At 55.7% G+C, this 17,136-nt stretch overlaps 1 protein-coding gene across 4 annotated transcripts in view; it reads right to left on the bottom strand.

Annotated features, from left to right (window-relative positions):
• Window positions 1–1,239: 1,239 nt before the first annotated feature.
• RAB11FIP5 (RAB11 family interacting protein 5) overlaps window positions 1,240–17,136 on the bottom strand; it is a 38,087-nt gene continuing 22,190 nt past the window's right edge. Inside the window, exons 2-7 of one of the 4 annotated variants that reach the window (XM_074398410.1) lie at window positions 14,716–15,152; window positions 13,888–14,587; window positions 7,602–7,620; window positions 5,644–7,379; window positions 2,029–2,218; window positions 1,240–1,768 (exon numbers count right to left, since the gene is read on the bottom strand). In XM_074398410.1, coding sequence (XP_074254511.1) covers window positions 1,565–1,768; window positions 2,029–2,218; window positions 5,644–7,379; window positions 7,602–7,620; window positions 13,888–14,587; window positions 14,716–15,152 — 3,286 coding nt within the window. In that variant the 3' untranslated portion in view covers window positions 1,240–1,564. Of the gene's footprint in view, window positions 1,769–2,028; window positions 2,219–5,643; window positions 7,621–13,887; window positions 14,588–14,715; window positions 15,153–17,136 lie in introns of all 4 variants that reach the window. The other 3 variants (XM_010333461.3, XM_010333462.3, XM_010333463.3) reach the window with 3 other exon arrangements.

The raw sequence follows: 17,136 nt of genomic DNA, 5'->3' as shown, positions 1-17,136 counted from the left end.
TGAAGAAGCGGTGGTCGCAGAGGAGCTCTTGCCTCCTCACTAGGCCATAAGTAACCTCCTTCAGTACCTCATCACCCCCCATTTTTGCTAATTCAGGATGGCCCAAGCCGCAAAGTTTCCTTACAGATGCCTTGGGGAAGCCTGCCATATTTTCTACAAGCAAACTAGGGGCAGGGCCAAAGGACAGACACTTCATTTCAAAGTGCACTGCAGCCAAGCCAGGCAAGGTCGTGGGACAGAAGGACAGGCTGGGACAGCAGCTTAGTGGATGGATGGGAGGGCAACAGAGGCTTTTTCCTAAGTACAGGTGTCTCCCAAAGGTATAGTGGGACCTCCCACTTACAGGCAAGCTGACTGGTCTCGCATGGCTAAGTTCTGAGGCCAGACAAAATGAGAGAGTCAGCAGGGCAGCCCTAGGCCTGCCTGTCCACTTGCCCAGCAGTAGTTTTTATCCTGGGATCCTCCTATTGGGGTTGAGGGATGGGAAGATGGCAGGAAGGTTGAGTGAGCAGTAACTTGGCCAGACCAAGAGATTAACTCTAGGAGAGGGGAAGAGCACACAGCAGGGCCACCCATTCTCATTCTCAGGGCCCTGAGAGAGCCATCCGTATGTATTCAACAGGTGGGAGGGGGACGCCACACAGCGGGAGAGGTCGACATCCAGGGGCTCTTGACCCTGCCCACAAAAGGCACATTTTAATTGGTTTCCAAAAGTTCAAACCCTGCAGCAACACAGAGTTTTGGCATCTGGACAGGCAACAAGAATAGACATGGAAGCTTGATTCCCCAAAACAAAAGCAGCCCCAAGCCCCAGACTGGAGGGGCCTACATGTTGGAGGTGGGCAAGAGCTCAAAAAGCAAGGAGGAGCTCTTCCTGCACCCACCCCTGCACCCCACACATTCCCATGTGACACCTGTGGAAGGTCAGAGGGGGTAGGGAGCAGCCTAAAGAACACACATCATCTACCTCTGTCTACATGGCACTCGCCCGACAGACAGCTTGAGACTGAAACAGACTCGGGACATAGCAGAGACTGGTCCAGATCACACAGGCTCCTTGCACTCAGGGGAATGGGTCTGAGGCTGAAGAGCAGGCACCCTGGTTGCCCATAACTCACAAATAGGCAGCAAGGTCCTTGTCCCAGTAATACTAGAAGCCCCTCCAGAGACTGGAGGAAAATGAAGGGGATGGGGGTTGGCTGTGGGCAGAAATGGCTGACTATCCTTGTGGTGTAATAAAGTATGTGCTAGCAACCAGTCTTGTCCCAGATACCGCATCAAGCTACAGCTTACCCCTGCTCTGTCTTGGGGGGAAGAGTTCCAAAATAGGCAGGTGGGAAAGACTCAGGGCTCCCAAAGACAAGCAAGTTGTGCACAGAACCTGATGCCTCCAGAGGGAATCCAGAGCGCCCCACTTCCAGCAGCCCCAGTCGAGGCAGGAGAGAGGGGGGCAAGGAGTGATGAGGCGGGACAGATGATGCCCCGCTGCAGGTCAGAGTTCAGCAGGAGGGAGGGCAGGCGGCAGCAGGTCCACGCCAACCCTCCTGGGGTGGGGTGAGGAAGGCTATTTGGGGGGGTCTGGGGGGATCTGCAGCAGCGTGGGTGAGGTCTCCATAATCCGCACCAAAAGCCGGTCAATGTAGCTCTCCAGCTCCTGCACATGCTCGTCCCGCTGGCTCAGCTCCCGCTCCCGCTGCAGGAGCAGGCTGATGAGCTCATCATGGGTCAGGTGATAGTACTTGGCCGACTGGTCCAGCACAGCTGAGTCCTGTGGCCAGACCGAAGACAGTGAGCAGGGCAGCTCCAGGCCTACCTGCCTGTCTGCCCACCCACCTGCCCACTAACACCTAAGTTTCACCACCACAGGGCCCTGGGCTGCCTGTCTCCAATGCCACAGATGGCCTAACTGGCTTCAGGACTCCGGTGTGGGGGACCTGGGCTACTCGCTGCCCCACCCTCCCCAGGACCAAGCCCTGAGACTCCACCACACATTCTGTCAGCTGCCCCCAACACCCTGCCGGGCCTTACCTTCAGCCTCTTGTTGTCCACCGTCTGGCCAGCCTGGGGGGCCTGGGTCGCAGGCTGAATGCTCCCAGATGTGACTGTTTTGAGCTTCTCCAGCCCACTACTCAGGGCTGTGCTCAAACTGGAGCGTGACTGCTTCCTTTCGGGGCTGCCCTCCACAGCAGTGGCACTGAGGGGCTTCACAGGGTGGGGACTGCAAAGACGTACAAGAGATGGGTTACGCGGAGAAAAGGGTGGCACGGGTCAAAGGTGGGGCTGCCTTCACTTGGGAGCCTCCAGGTCTGCTGGGTGGTGGCTGCCCCTACAGAGTCAAGGTCTCAGGCAGCCGTGTCCAGTACTCCTGGGCTATACTGCAACCCATGTCCAGCAACCCCCTGGGCTGGCCTCAATCCCCGCCCCACCATCTGCTCCCTTCCCATTTGACTCCCTTATTCACCTGGTGATCTGGCCCCTTTACGGGGACAGCAGAGGCCATACAGCCTCCTCTGCACCTGCACCCAGCCTCTGTCAGTGATGCCCTCCTCTAGCCATCTTCCCTCCATCCTCTTCTATACTGTAACCTTTCTCTACTGTGGTGACCAACCCTCCCAAGTTCTCAGTTTTCCCAGGACTGTGAGGATTCCCAGGACATCAGACTCTGAGTGCTAAAACCTGGGCAAACTGGGACACTTGGTCACCCAGCTCTCTTTATGGGTTGCTTCCTATCGGCGTTTCCACAGCTCTGCAAAACCTTCCCTTGACCTTGTATTTGCTCTAGCTATCACTCCCAGTCACCTTCCCCTTTTTTCTCACCCAAGCCTCTCCACAGCATGGAGACTACATTTGTCTAACTTCTTAACTTTTATTGATTCCTTAACCCATTAGAACAGGACGTCAGTCCCTACCAGCCCACCACAAGTGGACTTGCTGAGGTCACCAAGCCCTGCTGGTTTTCACCTCACTGACCTCTGTGGAGTCAACACTTGGACCACTCCTTCCTTTAGGCTGCTTGCCTCCCCTTCCCTTCAAGACCTCCATCTTGTCTTCTGACCCCACAGCCCCTTCTCAGTCTTAACAACTGCTAGTCTGCCCTTGGGTTCTCTCTTCTCCTCCTCCCTTGCTCCTTCAACCCCCTAATCTCCATCTCTAGCCCAGACCACACCCCCTGAACCCTAGACCTGCACAGTCAGGTGCATCCTACTCCCTGCCACCTCCTCTGTGCTGCCCCAGCAGTAAGGAGCACCTCTGGCCTCCCCTGGCTCAGGTCAGAAAGTCAGAAGCCTGGGAGTCCCTCTGGCTCATCCTCTTCAGCCTCAACCTTAACAATCAAGCCCTGCTATCTTCCTGCCTTCTCAAGCCACCCTGCTCCTCTCTAGGCCACTGCTTAAACCTTTCTTCCAGCCACAGCCACTAAATCAGCTGCTCCATCTCAGTCTTGCCCCCCCTCCAACCATTCTGCTGCAGGATAGTGGGCTCAGCTTTTCCAAAGCTTGAGAATCCTTTAATGGCTTCTATCAAGGTAAGAAAATGCTATCTCTAACACAATATGGCCCCTGCCCTTTTTTCATGGTCTGCTACTCCCTCAGCCACATTCTTATCAAGCTCTTACAAAAGCTAGTCTTCTGTATGGAACAACACTGTCTCTTCCACCCATTGGCTAATTCCTACTCATGTTTCACAGTTGTGCAAGTCCACTTCCTCCAGGAAGCCTTCCTGATTCCTCCAGACTGAGATAACCCTCTTCTGGGATCCTCCAGCACCCTGTGACAGTTACATAAACTGTAACATAAACGGCATCAGGCCCCCAAATCAACTATCCTGTCCAGGGGGACCTTCTTACAAATCTATGCTTACTTCACAGAGGATTTAGACCATTCAGGAATAGAAAGCAAAATGGCTTAGTCCAAGGCCCTGAACTCCACTGAAGGGTCACCCAGACCCAGAGACTCTCAGACTAGGTCTATGCATTCATTCTCACAAATCGGGAAGAGCGGCAGAGCACCCAGGCTCTGGGCAGACAGTAGAGAAAAAGAATGCATCTCAATCCTTTCCTGCCACCTAGGAGTCTGTGCTAGGGATGGGGTGTAAAAGCAGCTCTAATGCCACCTATGGGCTGTGCCAGGGAAGGGGAGGATGACCAGTATAGCATAAAAGTGCATTGAATGAGGGACCCGGAGGCCTTGGCTTGGCTTGTTTGCCCCCTACATCAGAGGGATCCGGGATCCTAAACCCTGCAGCGTTCATGGCCTCTCTTTCCTCCTTTGAGGAATGAGACACAGCTCTATTTGGCCTATCCACTTCATGATAGAAGGAACAAGCCCAATACAGACATGAAGCCAACTCTGGGAAGAATAAAACTTATAAAAAGTGGCAAATATGAATAGAGGTCATACTGGCAGACAGCAGGGCCAGCCAAGGACACTGTAACCACCAGCTCCCCCACGTCCTCTCCCTCAGCTCAAGGGAGCAGAGTCACCACCACCACCACCAGGGAGGGATGCTGGGGGCAGCCTGGACTCCCACCTACCAAGTCCCCATATGTAATGCTGGCCCCCTGGGGCTTCTTCCCTTCTTGGGTCCACTCTATCTGCCCCAGTGGACTGGACATTCCTTGGGAATAGAGTGGGGACTGTGTCTTTCATCTGCTCAGTGTCTGACACATAGTAAGATGCTCAGTGAATGTGGATGATGAAACATGAGTGCCTGGTTGGGAGGCCAGTGCTGGAGCCTGTCCTGCTCTCCCCTCCTTCACTTGGTCCTCCTAGAGCACTACCATCCCAGAGGGACTTGCTGCCCTCTAAGTCACACCCCTCACCTCCCAGTGCCCTGAGTCTCCACTCTGCTCACATCACCCCTCACCAGCTACCTGGTGAGGTCACAGCTTCATAATTCTTCCAAACATACCAGTGCCACAGTGAGTACAGTCACACAGGCATCTGCTGTCCACTCAGCAGTCCTAAGTGCATCGGAACCACCCCCTGAAAGGCACCAAATGCAAACCAACGAAGCAACTGCTGAGGGTGGAAAACCTTTCTTCTGACAGTTACATACGTGGAAGTGTTTTAGTTTTTCCTTTTTTTCCTCTGAATTTGTCTCCAGCTTTCTTTTCTGACCTAAGTGCTGGTCCCCCTTCTGGCTCTCTGCCTTCCTCAGCCTGCACCCTCACTCTAGCTGAACCGGAAACTGCTCCAGGATCCACTGCCAGCCTGCTCTCCCACGGTCTGCCCCAAGAACTGCCCCCTACTTGACAAGCTCCACTGCCCCCCGCCCACAGCTCCCCTGTGGCCAAGCGCACCCGCTCCGGAAAGGCCCACAGCACAGCTGTCCTTCCCTGCCAGGCCACATCGGCTCGCCTCACTTCATTCCTTATGCCTGCACCTCATCAGTTCTGTTTTCCAAACCCCTGGCTTGTGGGGGTCTGCCTTGATTATTCCAGGTCCCAAGAAGGCAGCTTCAGAGGTGGTACCACAGAAAGCTCATGTCTTCAAAGCCTGTACCGTCTCACCCCTGGAGTAAAAGAGACCCTCACCTGCCCCTACAAAGGGTGAGGCTGGAGTGTGAACCCTCAGTCCCTTGGGCTGTTCTGCCCCCTGTCCACCCTCTTCCTCCTAGACAGTGTTCTCAGGGGTGGATGCTCACCTGGCACTGGGCTGCGGCTCCTCAGCTGGTCGTGTCTCCAAGGGCAGAAGCACAAGCGGGGAGGCTGGGGTGGCTGCAGCGAGGTCCTCCCCAAGTGGGGCAGGGGAGCCCCCAGGTGGGGAGGGCTCAAGGGGGCCAGGGAGTGAGGCTGGCTCCCCCGGTGGTGAGGAGGATGAGGTCGGGGGCCAGGCTCCAGACAGGGGAGAGCACGGAGGGCTGGGTCCCCCACAGTGGTGGCTGGCCCAAGGCGGGAGAGGGGGCGGTGGAAAGTCAGGCTCTGGGGGAGTGGGCAGCTCTTCTGGGCCAGAATGAATAGAAGACTCCCTGGACCCTGGTGGGGATGCAGATGAGAGGCTGGGAGGATCTCGGCTCCCCTGAAACAAGAAGGGGTTCAAGGCATCTTCCTTGGAGACCCACACATCAGCCTGCTGCGAGGTAACTGATGGGGACCCAAGCCCCTCTCTTACTGGGCCCTGGCCCTGGGCCTCAGGATTCTCAGGGCCTTCTCCAGTCTCTAGAGACCCCTGCTGACTCTGAAGAGCCAAGCTCTTTGAGTGACATGGTATGAGGGCAGGACCCTCAGGACAGCTGGTGGGCACAGATAGGCAGGACCCAGACACAACAGGGCTAGCATCCTCCACTAGCTCTTCCAGGCCAGGCTCGTCCAGCAGGGTTGCGGAGGAGTGGCTGTCAGACTCCTCGGACTCGGGCTTCTCTCCCTCCTCCTTTGTCTCTGGGGGACTGACAGCCAGTGCACTTGAGGAGGCATCTTCTCCCTCTGTCTCTGACCCCCTGTTACTCAGCCCTGCTGTGGCCTTCTCCTCCTCCTGGGATCTTGAGGGTGTGAAGAGGCGCGGTGGCTTGGGAGGTGGGGTGCTGGGCTGCAGCCCCTCATCAGACACCCACTCAGGTGTAGGCTCAGGCTCCAGCAGGGGAAGCCCCTCGCTCCCCTGGGGGCTCACAGTTTCTGGCGATTCAGGCTGCACCTGGGGCAGAGGCTCATCAGACTCTCCAGGCAAGACGAGTGAGGCCATCTCAGCTGCAGGAGAAATGGTGACCACATCCCAAGGCCAGGCATCATCAGCTGTCTCAACGTCAGGGCAAAGCTGGTTTTCGCCTCGGGAGGCCTGATCATCCTGGCCCTCAGCAGCACTGTCTGGGCCCGGCAGCCTCTCCCACACACTGATCACTTCTGGGGAGCTAAACAGAGATGTCCCACTGTCTGCCGGACTCTGCCCTTCTTCCCCTTCCAGGGCTGGCAGCTCCCTGTCTGGTTCTGAGGCTGAGGCTCTCAGCTGTAGCTGAGCTGACGAGTCAGGCACACCAGTCCCTACAGACCCGACAGGCCCCAGGTCAGCTGCACTCGTGCTCTGGTGGTCCAGTCCTAAGTCCAGAGGAACCCTGGGCTCCAGCCACACGCTGCTCCCACCTCTTCCTCCTCCTCCCCCAGGCTCTCCCTTGGGCTCGGCTGCCTTCACAGTCATGGCAACAGGGCCTGGGTCTTGCAGCCCTGCCGCCTCCAGCCCCACTCCTGCAGGGGCCAGGATCTTGCTCCTGGCCTCTGGACGCAGCCTGCTGGCAGCAAAGACGTTGAAGGTGTTGTCCCACTCAGGCAGGGCTTTCCCAGGGGAGGCCAGGGGGGTGGGGCTGGCCCTCGAGGCACTGGGGAGAGAGGGAGCAGGTGAAGGAGAGTTTAGTGCTATGTCGGCTATGAGCTCCTCGAAGAAGGGGTTGCTCTGCAAAGAGGTGAGGAACGGGTTGGTGAGACCCAAGAATCCAGGTGGGGTGGCTTCAGGGGCGGCGGTGGTGGTGGCAGCGGCAGTGGCAGCAGCGGGGGAGGCGGCTGCAAAAAGGTTAGTGCTTAGCATGGGAGCAGCAGTGGGAGCAGGAGTGGGGGGGGCCAGAGCCCCAGGGGAGCAGGGGAGGTGGTGAGGAAGAGCAGCTGGGTCAGATTCTACCTGAGGAGACACGTCCAGGCTGTGGAGGGAGACAAAACCGTGAGCCTCCTGGTTAATGCCAAGACTGGAAAGGCCCCTGAGTCCCATGCCCCACCCCCGCCTCGGGACCAGGGGCCACAACACACACATGGGCTGGATTTACCTACTTGGGCCAGGGGACACAGGGAAGACCCCAACATGTAACATTACTGAGTGCCTCTCAAGGAGAAAGATGCTGGGCAGAGCTATTTTAATCCTCACTCCAACCCCAGAAGGAAATCATCCCATTTGACAGGCAGGATCCAAACCTAAACCAAGTGTTCTTCCCTCTGTCCCATGCTGAAGCTTCTAAGGTTCTACTCAACAATGAATTTACATCTAGGAAAACTAATCCAAAACTAATCGAAAGTGCCTTACACCTTTTTTTTTTTTTTTTTAAGATAGTCTGTCTCTCACTCAGGGTAGGGTAGAGTGCAGTTGCACGATCTCGGCTCACCGAAACTACTGTCTCCTGGGCTCAAGCCATTAGTGTGTGCCACCACGCCTGGATAATTTTTGTATTTTTAGGAGAGACAAGGTTTCACCATGTTGGCCAGACTGGTCTCGAACTCCTGACCTCATGATATGCCCACCTCGGCCTCCCAAAGTGCTGGGATTACAAACATGAGCCACCATGCCTGGCACCTTTTAGGACTAAGAGCAAAGGAAACACCAGCTGGCATCGGGGGGATAAAGAGATCAGAGAAAGGCCAGGCCTAGGTATCTGGACAAAGCTAGCACTTATAGCACCTCGCAGGGCACCTGGAATTCTGATATTTGAAACAGATTGGGTTCTATTGATCACCTGCAGAAGCAGGAAGTAATGACAGGCTGTCATCAGGTGTGAAAAGATGTCTCATTTAGAAGGGCAGCCTAACTGACTAATGAAGATAAGCCACCTGTGGAGAACACCAATCAACAGGTGCCCTGACGGTCCAGTGTCTCCCAAGGTTGGCAATGTAGCAGCAGCAACTCTAGATGTCACCAGGGGCTTCTCAGGGACTCTGGGGATGGGGACAGGGCAGGTCCTCTTAGGACACTGGAGAACAGGTGCTGGCCTTCAAGTGTCCAGGGCAGGGTCCTTTCTGGGAGGAACACTCCCTGCACTGGTGCTTATCTACAGAGTGCAGCCAACTCTAGAGATTCGGGCAGGGGTGTGCTCTCAAACTACCGCTTCTCACTTCCCCAGGACACAGACAGAAGGCTGCCTTGCCACTGAGCCACCTGTCAGAGGCAGACCTCAGTGGCCTCACTCTCCGCTTTCTGGGCAGTCTCCCTCCTCATGGCTGGTCTCCCAGCTCTGGCTCTAAGCTTCCAGAACCCCCATTCCTTGGCTCCTGCCTGTCCAGGGGGAAATATCCTGGGGAAACTCCTACACATCCGTCTTTTCAAACCAATCAGCTTCTTCCATAGGAAATACGGGCAGTAAGTCCTGAAGGGGCAGAAGCCAGGCTCGGCCAGCCAGCCCATAAGGAGTGTGGCTTGGGGTAGGAAGGGCACCTGTGGAAAGAGGATGAGCTGTCTAGAGCTTGCCCAGATTCTCCTGGGAACCCAGGGCCCGAAGAAGGCAGGCCCACACACAGCTGGGCTGAGGCAGGTCAGCTCGGCAGCTACCGCCAGGGGCAGACCACAGGAAGGAATCCAGCCAAACATCACAGGTGGCTCCAAAGATGGTTCTGGGAGCTGGGAGGTCAGCCTCATGGGCAGAACACAGCTGGGTCCCAAACCCATGGATTTCTCATAAGAATGAGCTTCCTGACCCTATTTTTCCCCTTACAATAACTCCCCACCCAATGGTAAATTCTCAGTCTCATCCCCTCCACCTAGAGTTGAAGGGAAAGAGTTAAAAATTCTCACTTGTTCCCACGCCACCTGGGCTTCCCACTACTACTCTGCCTCTACGGACACGGTGAAGATACCAAAAGAGGAAGAATCATGGGCCCAGAGCCTCAACCCCAGCAGATGTCCTTTCTCCCTTCATTCCAGACAAGCCCCAGGCCAAGGCACACATGCCAGCCTTGGAGACCAAGGGGAGTGAGAAGCAACATACACCACCAGCAGATCAAGAGCCTGACCTCAGCCCACTCGTCATTACAGCATCCACACTGCACTCAGCCCAACCCTGCCTATAGGACCAGGGCCCCCAGCAATAGGGCTAGAGCACGTTGAGCTACTTCTCTCCCCAGCCCCCGTTGAGGAAGAGAGCCCCATCAACATTAAAAGCACCAAGCTTAGCTCTGCCTCCTCAGCCCTGGCCTGGCCTGCACCCACCCTTGCAATCTTTCAGCAATCTGGCTGGCAGTCAGAACTGCAGGAACAAGAGCGGCAGGGGAGTAGACTGGGAGCCCCAGGTTAGGCTTGACAACCTCCCTTCTCCCCACCAGCTCCCCAGAGGTACACACAAACCTGTTGGCATAGAATCAGCAAAGGGCTCTCCCTGGAGGAAGGGACTCCAAGCACTGGGCCTGGCAGGCTTTACTGAGCCAGCAGCACTTCTGAGAGCATCTTGTCCACCTGCCTAGCCAGTAACACATCCCTTCTTCATGCCTTCCTCTCCCTTGCTCCACAGCAAGTGCGCATTCTGAAGGTTCTCACTTCAAAGCATCTCCCTCCCACTCCACCTGGCCCAGGTCAGGGACATATTCCCACGTGCACTTGTCTTTGCAGGCTGTGCTCTGAGAACAAACAAACACCTTTGCATCCTAGAACCTACTGTGCTGGCCTGGCACAGTCTCCCCACCCCCAAGTGGTTGGGGCAGCAACATATGCTGACTTGTGTTCTCTTTTAGGACCAAATGCTGGGAAGGAAGTCAGAAGTCCAGATGTCTGTCCTCGCTCAACCTAAGGGAATAAAACTTTACTGCCTGCAGGAAGCTTTGAACAATTGGTTAAGCCTGCCATTCAACACAGGAACCACCTGTTCACCCTGACAGCCCCTTTTCTTAAACACTCTGCCTCTGCAGGGCTACCTCTGTAGCTGAAGGCCAGGTATCACTAGTGGACAGCAATTCCTTAGGCTTCCTCTTCCTCAGTGTGTCTCTTCCACACACTGGTCCCAGAGATGGAAGTGGATCTGCACAGGCTCTCTACCAGGCAATCCCCCAAAGGCCAAAGCCAGCCTTGGAGGCACGCCCACCTCCAGCAACATGCCTTCAGCCTTTCCTCCTGAGGCATGACCTCCTGACCCTCCTGAGATGGGCCCAATGTCCAGAAAACATGTCCAAGAGACATCCTCTCCCATCACCTGGGCACCATGAGGTGACAGAGGGGCCTTGTAGGCTGTAAGTAGTGAAAGCGTATCATTTATCTTCCAAACCAGAACACTGTTAATACAGTAACCATGCCAGGAGAACAGGCACAAGCAGGACGTGAGGCTGCACTAACTCCAAGCCACTGGGCGCACATGAGAGTTATTCATTTACACCACCAAGAATGCAGCCAAGCTCCTTCCGCTGCCACGGCACATTCCAGGCCCACAGGGACCTTGCTGCCTACCACACCTGGTGCGGGGAGGCACTGCAGAGATTGCCAGAGGCCACCATAATGATACACGTACCTCTTTGGACCACACTTATTTCTAAATTTAAAAGTTTTTGTAATCCACATTTGATCCCCTTCTGTGCATAGAGTCCTACAGTTAGTGTTGGGGGCAGGGATCAGGGGAACACAGCACGACCTGGGATAGACACAAAGACAATCTGCTTTGGCCCTGACGGGTTTCACATGCGAGGTCTTGCCTGTCCTCAAACACAAACGAAGTAGCCTGCAATGCAGCTCACCGTGAATGGCTCATAACAGGGTGGGGAGTGAGACTAAGTCCTGTGGCTGAAACAAGCTTGGTCTCAACTACCTACTACCTGCTCCAGCATACACTGGTAGGGGCCTAGTGTGACCACCATGGGCCCCAGCAGACGAAGGCCAGGTCAGAGGAACAGCGGGAGCCTCTTCTCCGCCCTGCATAGCCTCGTTCATTCCTTCCCAGTGGCAGCAGCCTTTCTCTGGCTACTGCGCTCAATATGTTCAGCCTCAGGCCTCTCTGTGGGGCATCAGTGCCACACGGGAGCACTAGAGGGCGCCGCTGTTCTTGCCAGTGAGGAACATCCTGCAATCTGCAACCATAGCCCCAGGGCAGAGGCCCCCAGTCTCTAGACCTGGGGACAGGCTCCCCAGTCCCCAGCTGGAGATCTTGCAGCTGCATTCAGTCACTCCAGTTCTGGGTCTAACCCACAGTTTCCTGCCATGAGGCAGCCCACCTTGCCTCTCCTCAGAAGCCCTAAGCAAGCCCTCTGGGGAAGCGCCAACAGTTCTTTCTTCCAGGCCACTCTTCCCCTCCCTGCAAGGCACACGAGGCCAGGGATGTTGCTGACTGAGCTCAAAGGCCAGGTGTCAGGTCTGACAGCTCCTCCCGCCCCATCTGAATGCACGGCCACAGAGCCTGGCCCTGCAGCTGTGGCCTGCAAATGGACCCTATCTGGGGAGGGATGCTGAGTGCCCTCCATCCTGCTAAAGATAAGGCTCAGAATTCAAGTGAGAGCAGGACAGAAACCTCAGCTTCCTTATGGCCATCAGTGACCCAAATCCACCAGACTCCGAGACCATTAGGAGACGTGGGGAAGCAGGAGAAAGAGGATGGAGACTCTACGTTCCCCAGGCCAGTGAAAACCCAACAGACTCACAGTCAGGCCTGCAGGAGTCCAAGCCCAAAGCCTGGGCACTCACCTGCAAATGGCCATAGCATTTGCCCTGACCCAGAAAAGGCCCAGAGACACCATACAGACAACCACACTGAGCCTATATGGTCTGTGACCCTTTCAATCCAGGCCCTCAGCTCCTCCCAGCAAATATCCTGTCCAGGTCTCCTGCCAGCTCCCTCTACCCTACCTACCACTTCCAAATATCACTGGCTGGCTGTCACAGGGCCACCAGGCTCAGCCTGGCACCTGGGAAAGACCTGTCCCCTTCTTCCCAATCTTCCCCCGCAGATGGCCAGGAGCTCGCCTGGGCTCTGGTGAGTATGGGCTGGGCAGAGGGACAGGGGCTGCTGTACCAGGCAGGGGAGGCAGGGGGTAGCATGCCCCTGAAACTGATTTACCCCCATCCCCCTATCTATAAGGGTCTAACAGGGGTTGCCAGCTTATCATGGCCCAAACCTAGAAAGAGCTGCATGTCTCCCTCCACTCCTCTCAGCAGACTGGAAAGGAAAAGCCAGGACTACAAGATTTCTCTCCCCTCTGGGCAATAGGTTTAGGGTCCTTCCTCTGCCCCCTCACTACTTACTTTTGCCCCCTCGCTACTGTGCTTGTCCTCTAAACCTGTCCACACAGCCATGGAGCGGGAAGGGCAGGCTTGCTGAGAAACAGTGGCCCTCGCCACACTGGCCAGGGCTGCCACAGATGTTGCCCATCAGCGGCTGGCCCCAAGCCCTTGGGAAGGTGGGACACAAGCTTCTGTGACATGTGCCTGGAGTCCTTCCCTGGACCCTGCTATACAATTCTGCAGCCTCCCCTGGCTCAGAGTTAAGAGGAAGCAAAGGGTGGGGGCCGGGGGCTCTGCCCAGGACCCGAACTGGGGGACTCAGTACATTCAAAATGGAGCAGCTATTGCCAGCACTTCCCACAGTGCCAAACCTCAAGACCAAGAGACACCAGAGAGGGCCAGAGCCCCCAGCATCTCCAAGGACAGAGTTGGGTTAGAAATTTCATGGGAGCTGCCCACAGCCTCTTGCCAGGCTGGGAAGCAACTGGGGGTGAATGTACGGCGGAAGGGGTAGAAGCCTCGGTTATTTGTCTCCCATCTCCCAGAGAGAAGTGATCAGAGACAGCTGGGGAGAGGTCATCTAGCTCCAGAGAGGGAGGGAAGTCTGAGGGTGCAGTCTCCAGTTCTCATCTCTCTACTGCCACGGCTTCCTTACCTTGAAGCCAGAGGGCAAGAGGTCAGGAAGCAAAGACTTCACACAAATGGCCTTTCCCTGCTTCCCTCCAGCTCAGGGGGTGGGCGTGCCAACTCATGCAGCAAGGCCTAGGGCTGAGAAGTTGGACCTCTCAATCCACAGAATTCTCAGAGCACTGTGCCCTGGTAACTCACCTGTGTCCGTGCACACAGAACGAACCTTGGCTTAGGGAGACACCCCCACTTAACCATGCAAAGCCAGAGCCCCAGCAGCCTGCCTGAGGTTCACATCTGCTCCTTCCTCCCTGCCCCAGGGTCCAGGCAGCACACACCCCAGCATCCTCCCCAAGGAGCAAAGCTGGTCTTGCCAAGGACATACCTGGGTTTCTGAGTTGGTTCCTTGGCTTCTCTCAAGCCAAACCAGCTACTCTTGGCCTTTTCTTCCCCACTGGACGAGTGATGTGGGGAGGCCCCTAGGGCAGGACCCCCCTTCTCCCCCAGAGAGCTTCGGCGCCCCAACTCGCTCCGACTTAGGCCCTGGTGGTGGTGGTGGAAGAGGCCCATCCGAGGTTTGCGTTCCTCCTTCCGGGATCCTTCCTTCTCTGCCACAGCCTCAGAGGAGGCCACTATGGGTGTGGCGACCTGGATGGGCTTGCCCTCTGGCAGCTGGGCCCCCGCCTCCTCTCCAGGGCGGCTGGCCCCAAGGGCCAGGACTTTGGCCTGAGCACTCGGCTCCTCCTGTCCAAGCACTGCCTCTGAGCTGCTGTTGCTACGACTGCCTCTGGCCCAGGAGTCATCTGCGGAACGAGGCCCCTCCTCAGAGGCCCGGAAAGAGACAGCTTGCAAGGAGCCAGAGGATGGAAATGAGCCCGATATGGAGCTGCGGTGCCGCACAGGGGCCTGGGGCTCCTCGTTGTAAATGTGGCTCCCATTGACACAGAGCGAAGAGCGGGAGACAGCATCTAGGTGGCCCTGAAGGTCGAGAAGGGCCCGAGGAGGAGCCGCGCGCATCTGGCTGGCCTCGTCACTGTAGGTCCTCTTGTGGGTGAACAGCTTGGGGGACTGTGCAGACTCCCTGCCTGTAGAGGAAACCCACCCAGTTAGCTCCCAGGAAGAGAAGCCCCATTTCACGGCCCCAGGTCTTCACCATCACCCAAGGGGAGAGCCAGCACCCTGCTCCCCAGGGTGGTGGCCTGTGCTTACTCACCCCCTTCAGTGGACAGCCAGCTGCTGCGGCTTGGTGAGCGGGTGAGGAGCTCGGCGCCAGGCCCCTGGTAGGCCAGACTCCCACTGGCTGAGGACAGGGTGCTGTCCGAGCCCAGAGAGGTGTTGGACTGGGTCAGGGACGACTTGCGCAGCTTGTTGCGGAGGAAGAAGCCTTTGGCTTTGCCCATCTTGCCCAGGCTGCCCAGGTCAGGATCCTCTATGGCGCTGCTTGGGAGGATGGCAGAGGCAGATTCCAGATCATACTTCTTCTTGCCCTTCATCTTGTCCTTGATCTTGCTGAAGGGGGACCTTGGCTTGTCCTTCATGGACAGGTCAAACATGCTGGCACTCAGGTTGTTGCGTGTGAACTGGATGGTGACTTCGATCTCACCGCGTTCCTTCTCCTTCTTGCCTGCCTTGGAGTGCAGCTTGTACCACCTGTAAGAGGAAGGGAGCAGGCAGAGCTCAGTCACGGGCCCAGGGAGCCTCACTCCCACCCAGTACCAGACACCACCCGGACCCACCCTTGCTCTGAGGGTCACTGACAGCCTCTCCCCATAGGCCTGGGCTTCCAGGCCTCAGATGCAGCTGAGAAACTATCCAAAATGTCTCCATGATGGAGAAAACCACATCCTGAATGGGGAAGCTCCTGGGATGCCACCAGGTAGGGCGGCAGTTACCATGCCATGACCCCTCCAGGACCTTCTCCTGGAGCTGAGAGACCCCTCCCATCCCCCATATCCCCTATATGTGAAACTCAGAGGCCCAGAGGGGCAAGGCTGGGCTTGTGAGGGCCCTCCCCTCCCATCTCCATGCTCCAGCACAGACAGACCTACCCACATTTCTCCCTGTTGACATCATCTCCTCTGGCCAGTCCCAGCCAAAGCTCTACTCCCAGGCACCAGTGAACGCAGGAAAGAACAGCTCACCCAGAGGCCCAGGGCCAGGAACACAGGAATGCTAGTGCACATACTCACATACATACACATGTGCACACACACACACACACTCACACACACACCGACTCATCCCAAGCCCTGTCAGGAATACCTCTACAAGATGGAGGAGCAGGCAAGAATGGCAGAAAGAAACCCAGGAAAGACAAAGAGCACTCACACCTGCTGAGCATCTACAGTGAGTTACAACCAGCGTGAGGGTTTTTACTCCCACATACACCTCCCAAGAAGTGTGTGAGGTAAGAGGCACTACCCCATTGTACAGATCAGGAGGGGGAGGCTCAGAGGTAAAGGAACCCATCCAAAAACAGGTGGTCGGTAAAGGACAGTGGAGACTCAGAGCCAGGCATCCAGCTCCCCAAAGCCTAAGTTCTTCCCAGTGCACACCCACTGTGCCCAGAAAGACACAGAGACAGCCCCCAATACACATGGCCACTGCACAGGGTGGCTGGGGCCTGCCCTACTGGGGAGGGATGTTCTTGTGCAGGGGTTGTCAGTTTCTTAGAGAACTAAGCAAACTATTTCCATACAAGGAGCAATCACCCTTCTTGGTACTTAGACTACTGAGGTGAAAACTTACATCCACAGAAAAACCTGCACACAAATGTTTATAGCAACTCTGTTCATGACTGCCAAAACTTGGAAGCTGCCAAGGTGTCCTCCGGTAGGTGAACAGATAAGCAAACTGTGGTACATCCAGACAACAGAATACTACTTAATGATAAGAAGAAATAGGCCATCAAGCCATGAACAGACAGGGATGGGTCTTACATACATAAGTGAAAGAAGACAATCCGAAAAGCCTTCATGCTTGCATGACACAACTATTTGACATTCTGCAAAAAGCAAAACTATGGAAACGGTGAAAAGGTCAGTGGTTGCTGGGGGATTGAAGGGAGGACAGAGGGATGAATAGGCAGAGCACAGGGACTTTTCAGGAGAGAAAAACTATCCTGCATGCTACCATACCGATGAGCACATTGTTATACACCCACAGAATGCACAATACAACGAACGAGTGAACTTAATGTAATATATAGACCCTAGTTAACAATGATATATTGATGTTGGCTTTCAAATACAACGTGCCACACTAATGCAAGATGTTAATAAGACACTGCACAGCATGCATGCGCACACACATACACAGCCACCCAGTCAATGGTGCAGGGGACACCTCTGCCAACCCCACAGTGCCAGCTCCCTGAGCTTCTGGTGGACACAGGGTGGGGCATGGGGAACCTTTGTGTAAAAAGTCCCTATACATCCAAAGATCCAGAATTAAGTCACTGCAAAAGCTTGGTGGTACTGATGGTAGTATTTTGATTATTTTTTATTTAATGTTGAAGTTTAAAAAAAAAGAAAAGGCTTCCTGGGCCCCTCGGACTACCATCCCTATAGAAGAATCCATCATGATGAAACCCTAGTGGGCTATGGCTGGCCTGTCCCCGCTCCTTGGAGACCCA

Source organism: Saimiri boliviensis, chromosome 1 (genome assembly GCF_048565385.1).
Source record: "Saimiri boliviensis isolate mSaiBol1 chromosome 1, mSaiBol1.pri, whole genome shotgun sequence".
NCBI lineage: Eukaryota > Metazoa > Chordata > Mammalia > Primates > Cebidae > Saimiri > Saimiri boliviensis.
This window is presented reverse-complemented; position numbering and strand designations above follow the sequence as displayed.